Source organism: Mugil cephalus, chromosome 1 (assembly GCF_022458985.1).
Source record: "Mugil cephalus isolate CIBA_MC_2020 chromosome 1, CIBA_Mcephalus_1.1, whole genome shotgun sequence".
Classification (NCBI taxonomy): Eukaryota; Metazoa; Chordata; class Actinopteri; order Mugiliformes; family Mugilidae; genus Mugil; species Mugil cephalus.
The window spans coordinates 37,692,604-37,710,027 of record NC_061770.1 but is presented as its reverse complement, the minus strand read 5'-3'; the positions used below and the strand labels follow the sequence as shown (position 1 = coordinate 37,710,027).

General features: G+C 38.5%; 3 protein-coding genes and 1 long non-coding RNA gene across 4 annotated transcripts; all 4 read right to left on the bottom strand.

Moving 5' to 3' along the window:
• Window positions 1–767: 767 nt before the first annotated feature.
• LOC125012456 lies at window positions 768–3,162 on the bottom strand. Its single transcript, XM_047592426.1, has 6 exons — window positions 3,009–3,162; window positions 2,338–2,536; window positions 1,882–2,229; window positions 1,638–1,754; window positions 1,524–1,558; window positions 768–1,427 (listed from the first exon to the last, which is right to left on the bottom strand). The coding sequence occupies exons 2-6, from the start codon at window positions 2,378–2,380 to the stop codon at window positions 1,305–1,307; spliced, it is 666 nt and encodes a 221-aa protein (XP_047448382.1). The 5' UTR covers window positions 2,381–2,536; window positions 3,009–3,162; the 3' UTR covers window positions 768–1,304.
• Window positions 3,163–7,980: 4,818 nt separating this feature from the next.
• On the bottom strand, window positions 7,981–9,639 carry LOC125012564. Its single transcript, XR_007113298.1, has 3 exons — window positions 9,132–9,639; window positions 8,331–9,024; window positions 7,981–8,228 (listed from the first exon to the last, which is right to left on the bottom strand). It is a non-coding gene; the product is annotated as an uncharacterized LOC125012564 (long non-coding RNA).
• Window positions 9,640–12,054: 2,415 nt separating this feature from the next.
• LOC125012463 lies at window positions 12,055–13,863 on the bottom strand. Its single transcript, XM_047592437.1, has 5 exons — window positions 13,441–13,863; window positions 12,981–13,331; window positions 12,752–12,865; window positions 12,642–12,676; window positions 12,055–12,550 (listed from the first exon to the last, which is right to left on the bottom strand). Exons 1-5 carry the CDS (start codon window positions 13,481–13,483, stop codon window positions 12,428–12,430), a joined length of 666 nt encoding a protein of 221 aa, XP_047448393.1. The 5' UTR covers window positions 13,484–13,863; the 3' UTR covers window positions 12,055–12,427.
• Window positions 13,864–14,771: 908 nt separating this feature from the next.
• LOC125012437 lies at window positions 14,772–16,937 on the bottom strand. Its single transcript, XM_047592401.1, has 5 exons — window positions 16,752–16,937; window positions 16,287–16,643; window positions 16,043–16,153; window positions 15,931–15,965; window positions 14,772–15,826 (listed from the first exon to the last, which is right to left on the bottom strand). Exons 1-5 carry the CDS (start codon window positions 16,792–16,794, stop codon window positions 15,704–15,706), a joined length of 669 nt encoding a protein of 222 aa, XP_047448357.1. The 5' UTR covers window positions 16,795–16,937; the 3' UTR covers window positions 14,772–15,703.
• Window positions 16,938–17,424: the final 487 nt, after the last annotated feature.

Below are 17,424 nucleotides of genomic sequence, written 5' to 3'. Positions count from 1 at the left end.
CACTCATCAGATTTGTTATTCCACCAGACTTTTCTATGCGAGAAACTGATAAATGTTGGACCGCTACGATTGTTGCTTCAATAATAACAGTATTTTTGTTGCGTATGTAAAAGCCACAGAAATACAGTCCAGAGTCAGATGAATTCAGCGATTTGATTTTGAGAAAGACAGTGGACACGTTGGAACTAACGTCGAAAATTTTCCATTTTTAAATCCATCATAGTATGAAGCGGAGTCAACAGAGTCAAACGTGAAGGCGACACAGCGGAGCTCGGACCTCTTGGCGACTCTGAACCAGTAAACCTGTGAGGGAACAGTACTAAAGTTGGAGAACAGCAGTGTGACTTCTTCACCAAACTGAACCTCCTCAGAAAGTGAGACAGAGATACAACCTGAAACAAACATCACATGCCTGATGATCCTTTTGTTGATAAAACAACAAACTCCCGAGTAATGGTTTCGTATCAATGGAGTCAGCAATGCACTTGGTTCTGTGCAGCAGTTTATGACTTACTGAGGCTGAAAAGTAAAAGTGTCACCAAGATAAAGTTCCTCATTGTGTGTTTATTGTGTGTATGACTCTGTCTCTCTGTAATGCAGCTTGACAACGGGGCTGTCGATGAAGGGCTATGAAGATGTGTGTCCTATGTGTATGTGTGTGCGTGTGTGTGTGTGTGCGTGTGTGTGTGTGTGTGTGGGGGGGGGGGGGAGGGGGGGTGTTAGCTTTCGTGTGTGTGTGTGTGTGTGTGTGTGTGTGTAGGGGGGGGGGTTAGCTTTCCTGTGGTTGAAGATATTCATTCATTCATATTGTTGGTATGTTGCACTCCTTTATGCTAACAGTGGAATGCATTATAGTATTTGGTGCGTATTTAACATACAAATGAGGACACTAGGTGATTAAATGTTTTTTTTTTTCTTCTTTACTTTTCTCAAAATCTATTTAAAACTGTTGCATTTCTGTGTTTGTCAGAGTGGCCTTGTGGCTTTGAGTGGTAGTCAGACCACAGTCTTCCTGTCAACATTAGACTCCGATCTCTCTGATTCTCTACAGACAGCAGACACTCTCTCACACTAAAAGATGATCTGTCCTGACATCACAGACCTAAGTGACTCCACCTCCATCTAATGTCTTTCATATTAACTGAAATGGTAGAGATGGCACAAACACAAAATCTTTATTACAAAATTACATTGTTTTTTTTTTCTTTTTTTTAATGGCATCACAGTAGTCTCTCGTCCACCAGCAACACAAACGACCCACAAGCAGCTCACTGTGATAAAGCATGAGTTGAGTTATTTTGAGTCTATCTTGTGGCAGAGTACACTACATGTGGTTCCAGTTTTCTCTCTGCTGCAGGCCTTCTGCTGCTCTTTGCTTTGGGATGGAAACTCACAGCTGCGTAGTTGAGAGAATCAGAGCCCACGTTCTGAAAATAAAATAATTACAATCACTGATCTCACACATCGCTTATTAAAAGAATTAAGTCATGCAACATCTTAATCTGAGGTAAAAATGTCATTACCTCAGTGTGTTGTGGATTCACGTCCTCGGACTGAGCTAAATGACAGAAACAGAAAATCCATCGGTTAATAACTTAAAACATGCATGTACATTTTAAATAAAAACACATAAATACCTGTATAAAGTGTCCAGATTTTGACGACCAGACATATGACGACAATAAGAAGGAAAACTGTTACACCGGCCAGGATCACAGTCGTCACATTTGTAAACTCATCAGTTGGCACGTCTACTAGAAAGATTAACGATAAAACTGTGGATGAAATGTTCAACCTCTTGTGTGCTGAAGTCAGTACTTATATACATCATGTGTGAAAAAGGGTCCTTATTGATACAGAAGTACTTTATAGTAATCTTACCTTGAACCTTTAAATTTGCAGCCATCCGTGAGACAGTTATTGAGCCGATTCCATTGTAAAATCCACAGAGGTACAGCCCAGAGTCAGATGAATCCACAGGTTTGATGTTCAGAAAGAGAGTGGTGGTGTTGGATGTCATATTAAATCTGCCAGTGTCAAATCCATCATAAAACGAAATATTTCCAGAGATGGATATAGAAGAAATGCGGGTGATATCGACTCCATTGACCAGTTTGAACCAGAGTATATTTACGGGTGAACTGCTAAAGTTGGAGCACAGCAGTGTGGCTCCTTCACCAAGCTCAACCTCCACTGTGTAAAACTCAGAGACTGAGACAGAGATCCAACCTGAAACAAAAGTTTATTCATGAAATGTTTCTAAGTGCCAAATCTGGTATATTACAATTTAGAACATCAACTAGCAGTTATAGTGAAAAATGTAATGGCTGTACTTACTGAAGGTGCAGAGTAAGGCTGGTATCAAGGTAAAGTTCACCATTGTGCGTACAGTCAGACTCCCCCACTACAATGATTGTAACTGAACTGTGCTCCAGTTAAGAGCGTACGTAAATTAAAGAGGTGGGGTGGTTCTTCATTTCTATGTCTGGTCAGACTGACCCTGTCTAACTTCTTTTAAATGGGTGAGAATTAACATCTGAAAGGAGAAGAGGATAATGTGGTCTTGTTAAAAATGTCGTGAGATGATATTTAAACAAAACTTAAATGATGAGAACTGATGTATCAGTCTCTATAAAACATTGCAGAATAAGGAAGTGTAGTCTGTTCTATCAGATATATAACAGTTGTGTTATTATGAAAGTGGATTGAACTTCCATACACATCACTGTGTGTGGTTTGACATTACTGACTACAATATACTTGAACAATCTGGGTACTCGTCAAGTTTATCATTTAGCAGAATTTTATTATGTCGCAATGTAGTAATATCACCAACAAATATATTAAAGGGTACTTTCATCTTACATGATCTTACATCTAAGAATATATCCATATCCATTGTTAATCTTTGAACAGTTTTAAAAGCTGTAGTCTGTTAATTCTTCAACACAAAGGCAAAAATGTGCACATGAGTTTACGCAATACAGTCTGAGCAGTTTAAATCTTACCTGACCGATAAAAATGATCGAATTCCTCTTCAGTAGTAGCGTACTTGCCTCAAATGTGCACAATAAAGAACGATGTGACCTTCACCTGCTGTGGTTTTGACATACTCTGTCATGGCTTAAAATGTGCAGCCTCCAGAGAACATGCTTTAATATGAGGCTGTGTGCAAGTGTCACTTTGCTACAGGCAACAGAGAGAGTGAGTTCACTTTGTATGTGTCTGTTGGGTGTGACTTGTTATCACGCCAGAAGTGACACTTTACACTCTGGAGTGTAAACTGGTGTAAAGGTGTTCAGCAAAAGTACAAACAGCTCTTTCAAAACAAATAACCATAGCAACAGACAGTTATGTTGGTGCAGCGTATTGCATGTAAGGAACTTCAGGAAATGTCCTTAAAAATCAATCAATCAATCAACATTAAAATTGTTTTCATCCACTTTGCTTGTGGCACATTTCTTTTTCTAAAAGCAGCCTGAGTGGTGTGAAAAACAACAACAACAACAACAACAATAGTAATAATAATAATAATAATAAACTAATTTACCGAATTTTGTGGATGTCCCATTACCTAACCATTAATTTGTTAGTTAGGTCACAGTTTTGTAACTCCTCCGTATCACAAACTTAAGCAGTTTCTTTAAAATAGTGAAACAGCGCCCTCGTGCATGACAATGTGTAGTTATTGTGCGTGTGTGGTCACCCGCGGTATTGCACTGCATTACAGGAAGTCACATCAAGTGCATTCAGGTGAAATTGATTATCACCCTTCGATTAGAAACGCAACTCTACTCTACTGCGACGCTCTACACGGGAAAGACTCTGGGGACGTTTTGCGGGACGACGTTTCATAATCTTGGTGTAACATTAGTAAAACATGTAAGTTAAGTTAGAAGTTTCCAACAATGTGAAATAAGCGGGAGCGTGTTGTTTTTTGCACGACTGCTGCTAATAATGTAAGCTAACCTAGCGGACTTTAGCAAACTTTGTGCGAGAAACTATTAAAAAATGGTGGACGTTGGACGACATGACAACTCAGATACGGGATTTTTTAAAGGTTTTTTTAAACAGTGCGGACAAAGAAGGCGTCGATATTGCCCGAAAGATATCGTCTGTGGTGGAGGATGTCGACTCCAATAGCAAGAGATTTAAGGTAAGGGCCTTAAATTGTAGGACAACGCATGAAGAACATAGAGCTTCAGGTGCTGGTAAGTCAAACAAACATCTACTTTGTTTGCAATGCAACACTCTGGCTGTTGTATTACAGAGAGTGTCTTATATTTGATAGTCCTAAGTTATGTTAGCGCTTTATCGATATGCACAACGCGTCCCCATTTCCGTGCATTGGCTAAACTGACGCTATTTTCTCGGGGATACGCCATTTTACAAGTTTAGATATTCAGGATCTTGCACCTGAACTGCCCAGAATATTGGCCATATTTAGCCATGTTCTTAATCATTATGTATCGAGGTCCTGCATTATCAATATTTCGACACTTAATCCATTAATCCCTATATAATCTGTTATATTAAGAATAAACATCAATTAGCTCACTTTAAGTACTACAATGCTTGATAAAGCATGAAGAAAGCTGCCGAAGAAAGCTTTTTATTTCTTTTTAACAGTTCACTTGCTTTCAAAACACTAATTCAAAAATAAAAACTGTGTCCCTTCAAACAAAAATTCACTTCAGCTTCTTAAACCTTCAGATACTCAGGATCTTACAGGGCCAGTGTTGCCAGGCCATACCAGAAGCTTAGAATGATCGTATTTTAAGGAAAATTATCACGCACACCCAATCTGACCTCGCGCAGGGCCATCTGTTACAGTGAAACATTACCACAGAACGTGTATAGTGTAACTTATAATACAGTTTTACCTTTAAATAAACAGCACTGGTGAAGAACAGCGTACCCACCTGAACAATCCAAAATATTGGTCATATTTAACCATGTTCTTAATCATTATGTATCGAGGTCCTGTATCGCCAGTATTTCGACATTTAATCCCTATATAATCCATTATATTAAGAATAAACATCAGTTAATTCACTTTAACTTCTACAATGCTTGATAAAGCATGAAGAAAGCTGCAGAAGAAAGCCTTTTTTTTAAACAGGTAAACTGCATTCAAAACACTAAATCAAAAATAAAAACCGTGTCCCTTCAAACAAAAATTCACTTCAGCTGCTTAAAACTTCAACTTTTACATCAAATAAAATTTTTACAACAAACAAATCAAAATCACAATCATGTGTCACTTTAAAAAAAAAACAGCATTTGACCTGAGGTAAAACCTTGCAAATTAGGTCCATACAACATTATGTCATAAGCCCCCAGTAAAATTGTTATCCTTTTCCCATCCTTTTCCCATTCGGTTCTGTAAACTGCTGATGTTGCTGTTGGTGGTGCCTGCCTCATTGTCTTCCCGCTCTTTCTATTTGTGCCCTGACACGCGCATTGTCCATTGTTGTTTCCGTTTCGTGTTTCCGTTCTATATCAATACTGAAAGAGAAGAAAAGAGGAGGAGGAGAAGAACTCCCATGATAAAGGTATGTAATATTGTCATCTTTTTTTAATGTTGTTTTGTATGAAGACAATAGCTAGCTAGGTTGAAATAACCGCATATGGTCACTTTCTGTAGTGCAGTCGAGAAGCACATGGTTTTCACCCAGCCAGTCAGCAAAGATCACTCTACATCTTGGAATAGATAGATTAGCTAGCTATGTCTTTCACTCCAAACTACAAAGCTTGAGGTCCCAGCTTAACACACGGAATAATGATAACAATTGCAAAGATGGCTAATTAGAAGGATAAATAAATCATGAGAGGAATCAAATTGTCAGTATTTGCTTCCGTCGGTGTTCTGTCGAATTTTGAATTTTGCTACCGGTTCTCATCCTCGCCTGTATGTCCAATATGGTATTTAATTCCCGTTCCATCACATCATTATGGTTGGGAGAGTTGAAAATTAATTTTACCATAGTCATGACAATCATGACAATGTTGTTGCTGCTTGGTTCTCCTACTGTAGTTAATACATTTGATATTAAGTAGCCAACTGATGCAAATGGTAGTCTGTAAGCTGCAGCATTGGTTTTCTTAATTGTGCAGTAATATGTTTATATACTCTATCTGTCAAGATACACTCAGAAAATATTTACAGATTCGCCCACTCAGCTGCTGGAGAGGGGTCTTATGATACAACATCAACACAAACGCCACCCTCTGAAGCATGTAAGTTTAACCAGTTGTTTGTGGTTTTTGACACACTGCTATGTTTTTTTGTTGTTGTTAGTGTTACTATTGTGTAGGTAAGTAAATGTAGGCATTCTTCAAAATGTGTGTTTGTTTAGTGCCCACTTTTATATCAAACTTTCTAAAATGTACTAGGTGAAGTAGAATGACACAACAAACCTAATGTAGTGGTGCAACACTATGGGTGTACTCTGTTTAAGTACAGCTACAAAACAGTAGCATTACATCAATTCCACCTAGGGCACTGAATTAGGTAGAGCTGATCCTGCTGTCATCCATCTTTATACAGTTTTTGTACAGTATACTGTACAGTACAGTTAGACAACTCAGAAAGTCTGCTGTGAAAAATCTACAGTCAGCACCATGGACAGAGACTCTCATGGCTTTGAATAATGTTGGGCTGAGGGTGTTGTTTCATGTTGTGCTTTATTTGTGTTTTCAATTTGTTCAGAGGTGCTAAAAGTGATTTGCGTTATGGTTAATTAGATTCAACCCAATGTGGGTAGCCACACTGGGTTGATTAAATGATAATGTCATGGGCTGTGTGCAAGTTTTTGGTTTAAGGTAGTTTGAGATGCAATGCACTGCAGGTATGCAAGGGGTTCAGTTAAGGTTCATGGCAAATAATTCAATTCAATTTTATTTATATAGTGCCAGTAACGATCAAAACAGGTTCAATATGTTTTAATTGATCCTAAGCCTGAAACCCCCTGTAGGTGAAAGTAGCAAAGGGAACGTTTTGACAGAAAGTAGCACCTACTTCTGCTTGTGGCTAACAAGGCAGAAGTAGGTGGCAGTGTGGCAGAAGTATGTTCCTAAATTCAAATAAATATTTTGAGAAACAGTTTGAACATTTTGAAGTACTGGCATATGAGCAAAGGAGACCCAAGTCTCTGCAGTCGGCAGCCTGGGCCTACAGCATCACAACAAGGGGATTGGTCAAAGTCAACTCGAGTACCTCTAATGATAAACTTTACCAAAAAAGAGTGTTTTAAACCTCAAAAAAAGCTCAAAAATATTTACCATGCATTGTATGAACACCCAACGGACTTGGGCTCTAATCATTTTAATAGTTAAAGTATTAAACTGCAGCCACATAGAAAGATCATCGTTCTGTAGTTCACTTGTTGAGAGCGGACATTTTAGGCTCTGGCGATGAGGAAAATCCGTTGCTGTGTTTCGGCTGGAGAAAGGGATGGGCCTATGAAGAAACTAATTTGGCCTTAAATATTTTCCTATTTGAGGGGAACAATTCTTGGTGGTGATGTGTGAAAGTTGGAGTCTTACTGGCGGGTTTGTGATGAAGAGAGTGGGAGGTTTGCCTTCCTGTGGTTAAAGATATTGCGTCTGAGTTCAGCTTTGTTGCCAACACTATTGTTGGTATGTTAAAGAACTTAATGCTAACAGAGGATGGTGTTCTTGTAGTTGCTGCATGTTTGACATGCAAATACAGTGACTGGGTGATTAAATTTCTTTGCTTCATCAAAATCTACTCAAAGCTGGCCTGTTTCTTTGCTTGTCAGAGTTGCCTCTTGGCTTTGAGTTGTAGTCAGACCACAGTCTTCCTGTTAAACTTAGTTTTTGATCTCTCTATTTCTCTGTAGCTGAAACTCTCACACTAAAAAATAATCTGTCCTTTCATCATACCCCTCCAGTCACATATCAGTGATATTATTTTGCTCTTAGATGTTTTAATTAAAATGGGCAAGACTGCATACATTTGCATAAACATATAATTTATTATAGTTTCAAAAGATCATCACAATGTCCATCCACCAGCCACACAAACTGTCCACAACTACTTCAATATGGTAAAGCATAAGTTGTACTGAGTTATTTTGAGTCTATCTTGAGGCAGCGTACACTACATGTTGTTCCAGTTCTCTCTCTGCTGCAGGCCTTCTGCTGTTTTTTGCTTTAGGACAGAAACTCAGAGCTGCGTAGTTGAGAGAATCAGAGCCCATGTTCTGAAAATAAAAATTACAGTTACTAATCTCACACATCACCTTTTAAATAAATTAAACCATGCAATATATATCAGTCAGTCTTAAAGCTTAGAATATCATTACCTCAGTGGGTTGCAGGTTCACTTCCTCATTTTTACCTAAATGACAGAAACAGAAAATTCATCAATTACTAACTAAGAACATGCATTTGAAAGAACACACATAAATACCTGTATAAAGTGTCCTGATTTTGACAGCCAGACTGATGATGATCATTAGAAGGAAAACCGTTACACCGGCCAGGATCACAGTCGTCACATCGGTAAACTCATTACTTGACACTTCTACGAGAAAGATAAATAATAAAACGGAATATAAAGTATTCAACCCACTGTGGGTTGGAGTTAGTACTTATATGAAAAGGGGGACATATTAATATAAAAAAACAACTTCATATCAATCTTACCTTGAACCCTTAAATTTGTAGCCATTATTGAGACAGTTACTGAGTCGTTTCCATGGTTAAATCCACAGAGGTACAGCCCAGAGTCAGATGAATCCACAGGTTTGATGTTCAGAAAGAGAGTAGTGGTGTTGGATGTCATATTAAATCTGCCAGTGTCAAATCCATCATAAAACAAAGCTTTTTGATCAGCACTGGACATAGATGAGATGCTGCGGATATTGTTATCATTGCCGAGTTTTAACCAGTGTGTGTGAGTGAGGAAGTTGGTAAAGTTGGAGCACAGCAGTGTGACTTCTTCACCAGGCTGAACTTCCACTGTGTAAAACTCAGAGACTGAGACAGAGATCCAACCTGAAACAAAAGATTATTCATGACAAATAAACGTATGAGCTCCGGCATATTAAAAAATAGAACACCAGCTAGCAGTTATAGTGATAAAATGTAATGGCTGTACTTACTGAAGGTGCAGAGTAACACTGGTATCAAGGTAAAGTTCACCATTGTGCGTACAGTAAGACTCCACCACTACAATGATTGTTACTCAACTGTGCTCTAGTTAAGAGTGATCTCAACGTAGAAAGGTGGGGTGGTCCTTGATTTGTACGGCTGCTCAGACTGACACTGTTTGCCTCTGCTTTTATATGGGTAAAAATCAGAACATGAAAGGAGAAAAGGATAATGTGGTCTTGTTAAAAATATTTGTGATAACCTTCAAACTAAATTTTAAATGAGAACTGATTTATCAGTCTGTTTAAAACATTGGAGAATAAGGAAGTGAAGTCTGAGGACCCACCCCTTGGGCTGTTCCATCACATATCTAACAGTTACATTAAAGTGTATTGTACTTCTGCACGCTCCTCACTAAATAGTGGTTTAACCTTACTGTCACAGGCGGCATTGATGATACATAACACATTGTCCTGATAGCTATTGAACATGAGGTTTCTCTGCTGATTTTATAACTTTTATGACCATGCTCATCGTTTTAGAAAGTATTTTCTCTTTTTTTGTTTGTTACCATTCAGCAACAAAGACCACATTGATTTCCACTCCTTCAGTCAAGAATTAATGTTTGCAGGGCTTAGTAGCCTCAGATGTACACAATAGAAGTAGCTGTGACCTTCAACTGCTGTGGTTTTGATGTGTGTGATGTTTTAAAATGTACTGCCAGCAGAGGACATGCTTTGATATGAGGCTGTGTGCAAGTGTCACTTTGCTACAGGCATCTTTTGAACAGAGAGAGTGAGTTCAGTTTGTGCAGGTCTACTAAATGTGACCACACGAGAAGTGGCACACTTGACTCTGGGATGTATTTGGTGTACATGTGTTCAGCAAATATAACAACATCTCTTCCAAAATAAATCAGTCTTAATTAGTTTATTGATCTTGGTGGTGGTTCTTGATTCTAATGGAGCTCTTTGTTGTCTTATCAGGACAAATGTAGAAATGACTGTACTCCTTCCTTTTCATGCAGTTATCCAGACAGTGTCTGTAGTGAAGTGTATGTTAGAAACTAAAGGAAATGTCCTTAAAAAAAAAAACAGAATATAGTTTAAAATTTATTTCCGCAACTTTTATTGTGGCATGTTTTTTTTTTTTTTTTTTTTTTTTTTTCTGCAAGTGCTCTTCTCCTGAAGAGAGGGTGAGGTCTGAAAGGAATGACCAGACTGGTTAGAGTTGACAGAGGTCTTCAGTTGGTCAGATAACAACTTTCACAATAACAGCAGAAGACAAATGGATTTCCTCTCCTTCAGCATATAAAAATCACAGGTTCACCAAAATCGGAGAGCTGAATAAGTTGATCTCATGAATTAATTTTATAGCTGAATCAGACTTGGTCACCATGTGTGTGAATCCATGAATAGTCCAGACTGATGACTGATGACTTACTCTTGTACAATGATGTACACTAAGGATGTGATAGGGCTTTCACACCAGCAGGGCTCCATGCTGCTGTGAAATTTTGAACCGGCCGGCGCACTCAGACCGAAAAAATAATGGGTTCAGAACCTGAAAACTTGGTTCTCAAGAGCGTGCAGTGGTCTGCAGATTGTTATGTTAAAAGTTGTATTAAATATCCGTTGTCTTGCTGTGTTGTGGTAGCTCCAGTAGCCATGTCTGCCTTGGATATAGTTACATCTGCAAGATATATAGGACGTATCGGCCTACATATACTTTTTACATACCACTCACTCCATGCAATCTGCCATTTGCTGTAACTGTGTTTGTTTACTGTTAACTTAGTAACACAGAGTAATCTCCTTCCACTTGGGTTCCTCCCTCTAAACTGGGGTGACGTGACCTACGCCCACTGTGGTTCCACTTAAATTGGTGTGAACGTGGGCTTGTTCGCCAGAACGCACCAAGCTTCTCAGACTCCAGAACGGAACTGGAGCCAGAACCAGAACCATGTCTGTCTGAAAGCAGTGTGAATGCAGTTGGCCCAAACCAGCTGTTACATGAGGCCTAGTTCAACATCCAGGTAATGATAGATGTTTGCTTATGTCAGCAAGGGCTGAAATGATACACTGGAGGTAATCAGTGGCAATGGTTCTGGCTGGTGGCTAATTGTGTAGGGGACATTTTCTTGGCTTACTTTGGCATCCTTCATACTAGTTGAATATCGTTTAAATGCCACAGCCTACCTAAGTAGTGTTTCTGACCCTCAAGGTAGCCAGTGAGTGTAATAGGACAGTACAGTGACTTATGTCTGATTGTTGATTCTTTTAAGTGTCTGGGAATCATAGTTGTGTCCTCATCTATTGTGTTTCCGACAAGGACTCACCTCAAACACAGATGTTATTGTCTAGTATGGAAACACTGGTGATAAGTTTTATTCAGTCAAAACTGTCCTGAGTGACATCGTTTTTTATTTTTTATTTTACACTATTCTTACCTGACACGGTTCCATCAACACCAGCCATATTCTTGACCTTTTGTTTACACCATTCTGGCATAACATTATGACCACCTTTCTGATATTGTTCAGGTCTCCTTTGTGCCTCCAAAACAGTTGTGACTCATTAAAGAGTGGACACGGGCCTTCTGAAGGTGTCCTGTGGTGTCTGCCAACATAATGTTGTTAGTGGGGACTTTTGGTTCCTATGGGTTGTGGAGAGAGTTCTTTCTGGATCAGGCTTGTTTCAGTGCATCCGACAGATAGTTGATCACTTTGGGATCTAGTGAATTTGGAGGCCAAGTCAACACCTTGTGCTGTTCATGTTTTTTGAGTTCTTCCTAAACTGTTTTTGTGTGTCTGTGTCAGGCAGCATCCTGCAGGGGGTGACTGCTGCCATCAAAGAGGGTCATTGCTTTTCATCCAAAACTTATGTTCACAATGATGAACTGATTAGTCATCACTCAACTGACACATCACTCTTGTCAAAGTATTTGTATTTGAGAATAAAACATCCACAGTTCTACCTATATTGCCCGATTTATGTGCAACTTAATATCTGTCTGAATCATGTAACTTCAAAAAGGAACCTTATTAATACAGTTCAGGTTTCAATATCAAATCTTTCTTGGTGTCACTCTTTAGAAACTCAAAGACAATCTGGAGTGTCGACAATGTTCTGACCAACTCCACCTCCATTACACATCAGTCATGTTTTGTTGTATAGAGATTGTATTTACATTACATATTTATTACACAATGATTTTTTTTTTATTTAGTTTTTTGAATGTCATCACAATGTCTCCCATCCACCACCCATTACTTCAATATGACAAAGCATGAGTTGAGCTGAATTATCTATCTGGTGGCAGCGTACACTACATGTGTCTCCAGTTCTCTCTCTGCTGCAGGCCTGCTGCTGATCTTTGCTTTGGGACGGAAACTCACAGCTGCGTAGTTGAGAGAATCAGAGCCCACGTTCTGAAAATAAAATTGCAGTCACTGAATTTATACATCACTATTTAAAAGAATTAAATCCATGATATTAATCGAAAGGAAAAAATGTCATTACCTCAGTGTGCTGAGGATTCACTTCCTCGTGTTGAGCTAAATGACAGAAACGGAAAATCCATCAGTTAATAACTTAGAGCATTTGCATTTAAAATAAAAACGTATAAATACCTGTATGAAATGTCCGGGTTTTGACGACCAGACATATGATGACCATTAGAAGGAGAACGGTTACACCGGCCAGGATCACAGTGGTCACATTTGTAAACTCTACATTTAGCACTTCTACAATAAAGATAAATGATAAAACTCCATTTTAAAATATTCAACCTCTCAGTCCTTAGATACTACAAGAAAAAAGGTACTGTTGATATAGAAAAGAACCTCAGAGTAATCTTACCTTGGACCCTTAAATTTGTAGCCATTATTGAGACAGTTACTGCGTCTTGTCCGTGGTGAAATCCACAGAGGTACAGCCCAGAGTCAGATAAATTCACAGGTTTGATGTTCAGAAAAAGAGTAGTGGTGTTGGATGACATATTAAATCTGCCGTCTTGAAATCCATCACAGACCGAAGCACTTCCATCAGAGCTCGTCATGTATGTGATGCGGGTGATATTGTTTCCATTGACCAGTTTGAACCAGAATATATTTGCGGGAAAACTGCTAAAGTTGGAGCACAGCAGTGTGACTTCTTCACCAGGCTGAACCTCCACTGTGTAAAACTCAGAGACTGAGACAGAAATCCAACCTGAAACAAAAGATTATTCATGAAATGTTTCTAAGTATCAATTCCAGTGGATTAAAGTTTAGAACGTCGGCTAGCAGTTCTAGTGATAAAATGTAATATATGTACTTACTGAAGGTGCAGAGTAACACTGGTATCAAGGTAAGGTTCACCATTGTGCGTACAGTAAGACTCCACCACTACACTGATTGTAACTGAACTGTGCTCCAGTTAAGAGTGATCTCGACATAAAGAGGTGGGGTGGTTCTTCATTTGTACGTCTGCTCAGACTGACGCTGTTTGTCACTGCTTTTATGAAAATGGATGCAAATCAACATCTGAAAGGAGAACAGAACTATGTGGTCTTGTTAAAAACATTTGAGATATTCTCATTGCTAACCATTATTTGACTGTGTCCCAACAACCTCCCAATGAGGATTAGCCTTTTTGTCTGCATTATATTGAGCCACAGACTATCACAACGTAAAACTATTGCAACTGTTATTCTCTAATGTTAATGCTAATGTTAATAATAAACCTGTTTACATCAGTGTAATCTAATACATAATCTCATCGCTAAGAGCAGTTAGTGTACCTAATCACAAAGTTTGCAGGTTCACTTGTCTGCAACAGTGCAAAGGAATGGGGATCTTCACCTGCTGTGGTTTTGACATATTCTGTCATGTCTTATAACGTGCAGCCAGCAGAGAACATGCTTTGATATGAGACTGTGCAAAAGTGTCACTTTGCTATCTTGTGACCAGTGATCACAACAGTTCTGACATATTTTTAAATGAATATCCACAAGCAGGATGCAAGTGTTTCTAAAGCACATGTAGAAACGGCTCCTCCAGACTTGTTGGAGCTGACAGAGGATGTCTGCGGTAACTCGGATAACAAATCTTCAGAGCAGCGTCTCGCCTTCATATGTTCACTTGCTGTCAAAAAATTAGGTAGGGGATGGGAGGGCGCATTGATTGGTATGATTAGTTTCACATAGACTTATTATTTGATTCCTTCTGTGATCCATCTAATTAATTTTGAAAGCATATTTATACGTTAGCAGTGTTAGTAAGACATTGTGTTAACCTCGTCGTTACATTGTGTTAACATGCACTACATCATTTAATCTGAATTACTGCATGACCATAACCTGCAACCCCTCTGAAGTTTACCCTGGTTGAAGGCGAAAAGGTTTTAACTTAAGGTTGTCCTATGTGTTCATGAAAAGAGAGAAGGGCATTGTTATTGTTTAATTATTTCTTTTGTAATCCGCTGAGCTGAAATGTGGTGACTCCAAATCTAAGGGTTATACCGAGCTGTGAATTTTATGCACTGTTACACCCCTGGCATGTAATGAAAGTAATTTGAATTTAAGTATGATTCAGGACAGTGATTTCCACCTCCTACCACCTTTCGCATCTATTTAAATACAATCGAAAATATATCTTCAGTGTATTTGTAGTCTGTGGGAACATGAAGCTAGTTTGTGGTTATGGTGCAGAGCTGCAAGTCGAATTTCCTCTGGCTGTGACCTCATTAACTACAGATATACAGGTGAAAGCTCACTGATGCAGACAGTGCTGTATGTAACCACAGGGGAAGAAAATGGGGCAGATGGGGGTGAAGTGCTGAACAAAAATTACTGTCTTTTTTTTTTTTTTATGGATGAGCTTTTCCCTAATATTATCCACTTACTTTGACGCCAATAATAAGAAACTGCACACAAATTGATGCATTGTGTTTTCAAAGACTTTACAGCAAAGGGAGAGATGTTGAACACCATTGAATCTCATTCACAGCTTAAAACACGTCATCAATGCCAAACTGAACTCACTTCATATTCAGCTGTGCTGTCTCTTCCTGTCTCACAAGTCGTGGGAAACTTAGTCACACTTTCACTGCTCTAGACAGTACAGATGCAGGGGTCAACAAGAAAGTAGAATGATACCAGTAATACCAGAGGCAAGATCAACTCTCAGTACCAATATTTATTTTTTTTTATTGTTGAAAGCAGCTAATATGTCTTAAAAACAATTTAAATTCCTCAGGTTAAAACACAATTGATACAATGCATTTTTTTTTATTTTTATTTTTATTTTTTTTTATTGAATTTGAATTCTCTGAAGATAAGAGGTTGTATGTGCAGACAGAGGCAGCAGGGATGTAGATATTGCTGTAATAAGATGAACATTCAAAATGTTTTACATGAAGGATCAGTCATTCTCCGTTGATGATTGAGGCAAACTGACTCTGGTATGATTAACAGCAACCATATTACTTATTCTTAATGCAAAATTAAAAACCCAAACTTAACAGGAAAAAGTGTTACCTCAAATTGTGGGAATTTGTTACGCAAGAGTTTGACTGATGTATGTCAAATCCGCTGCATGAGGCTATCCTCTGGTAGCATAAATAACATAAGATTCCACTAGTCTCTCTGAAGCTGGCCTCCTCCTCCTCCTTATAGCTGATGAATGCAGCCCCTCATCTACATCGTTCAGAGAACTGGCCGTATTCTGAAAATAAAATAATCATTAATCTCACAAACTTCTTGTCAAATTAATTAAATCGTGCAATATATTGATTAGTCCATGTTAATCAAAGGGAAACATGTCATTACCTCAGTATGTTGTGGAATCACTTCCTCATTTTCACCTAAATGACAGAAACCAAAACGCCATCAGTTAATAGCTACAAATGTTTGCATGTGCATTTTAAATAAAAATATATACCTGTATGACATGTTTGGATTTTGACGACCAGACATATGACCATTAGAGGGAAAACCATTGTACCGGCCAGGATCACAGTCATCACATTTGTAAACCCATCACTTAGCACTTCTACAAGAAAGATGAACGATAGAAGAGTATATAAAATATTCAACCTGTTGTGGGTTGAAATCAGTAGTTGTACACATCATGTCTGAAATGGGGTACATATTGATATAAAAAAAGTACTTCAGAGCTGTCTTACCTTGAACTCTTAAATTTGTAGCTATAACTGCAACTGAGACAGTTACTGAGTATTGCCCTTGGTTAGATCCACAGAAGTACAGTCCAGAGTCAGTTAAATCCACAGGTTTGATCTTCAGAAAGAGAGTAGTGGTGTTGGATGTCATATTAAATTTGCCAGTGTCAAATCCATCGTAGAAGAAAGCATTTTGATCAGAGCTCAACATAGCTGAGATGCGGGTGATGTAGGGTCCATTGACCAGTTTGAACCAGAATATATTTGTGGGTATACTGCTGAAGTTGGAGCACAGCAGTGTGACTTCTTCACCAGGCTGAACCTCCACTGTGTAAAACTCAGAGACTGAGACAGAGATCCAACCTAAAACAAAAGATTATTCATGAAATGTTTCTAAGTATCAGTTTTGGTAGATTCAAGTTTAGAACATCAGCTAGCATTTATAGTGATAAATGTAATATATGTACTTACTGAAGGTGCAGAGTAACACTGGTGTCAAGGTTAAGTTCACCATTGTGCGTACAGACTCCAACACTACGCTGATTGTAACTGAACTGTGCTCCAGTTAAGAGTGAACGTAAAGAGGTGGGGTGGTCCTTCATTTCTACGCCTGCTCAGCCTGAATCTCCAGGAGAGGCAGTAGTGAGCAGTGAAGCGTCTCTAATCGTCAGAAGTACAGTTGAATGGTGATATGTTCAGTTCCTGTCATGAAGTTCCTCATGTTCTAGAGGTGAAGGGTGTACACAGATTTTTCCCAAACCCATTTGGTAAAGCGCATTTAGTTTGATATAGATCTTTTATTTGATGTACATAACTTCTACTTGAAGAAAAAAAGCAGAACAGAACAAATTCTACTCGTAACATTTTGTCTGTGCGCCCTTCATCTGTTACCTACAGGATGGAAGCAGTGTTAGTAAGACATTGTGCATTAATCTCTCACAGTGTGTTCGCTCACATTGTATGATTTAATCTGAATTAAAATTTGATGGAAGCACACGGCTGTTAACAAATATTTATGGCCTTAGTGTTGATGGAGAGAGAAATGGCAGTTCAAAGTTGTTTTATAGTTTTCTCTGCAAATAGGTGTGAAATACTGAACTAAAATCCGCTTTTTCTAATGAGTTTTCCGTAATATTGAATACAG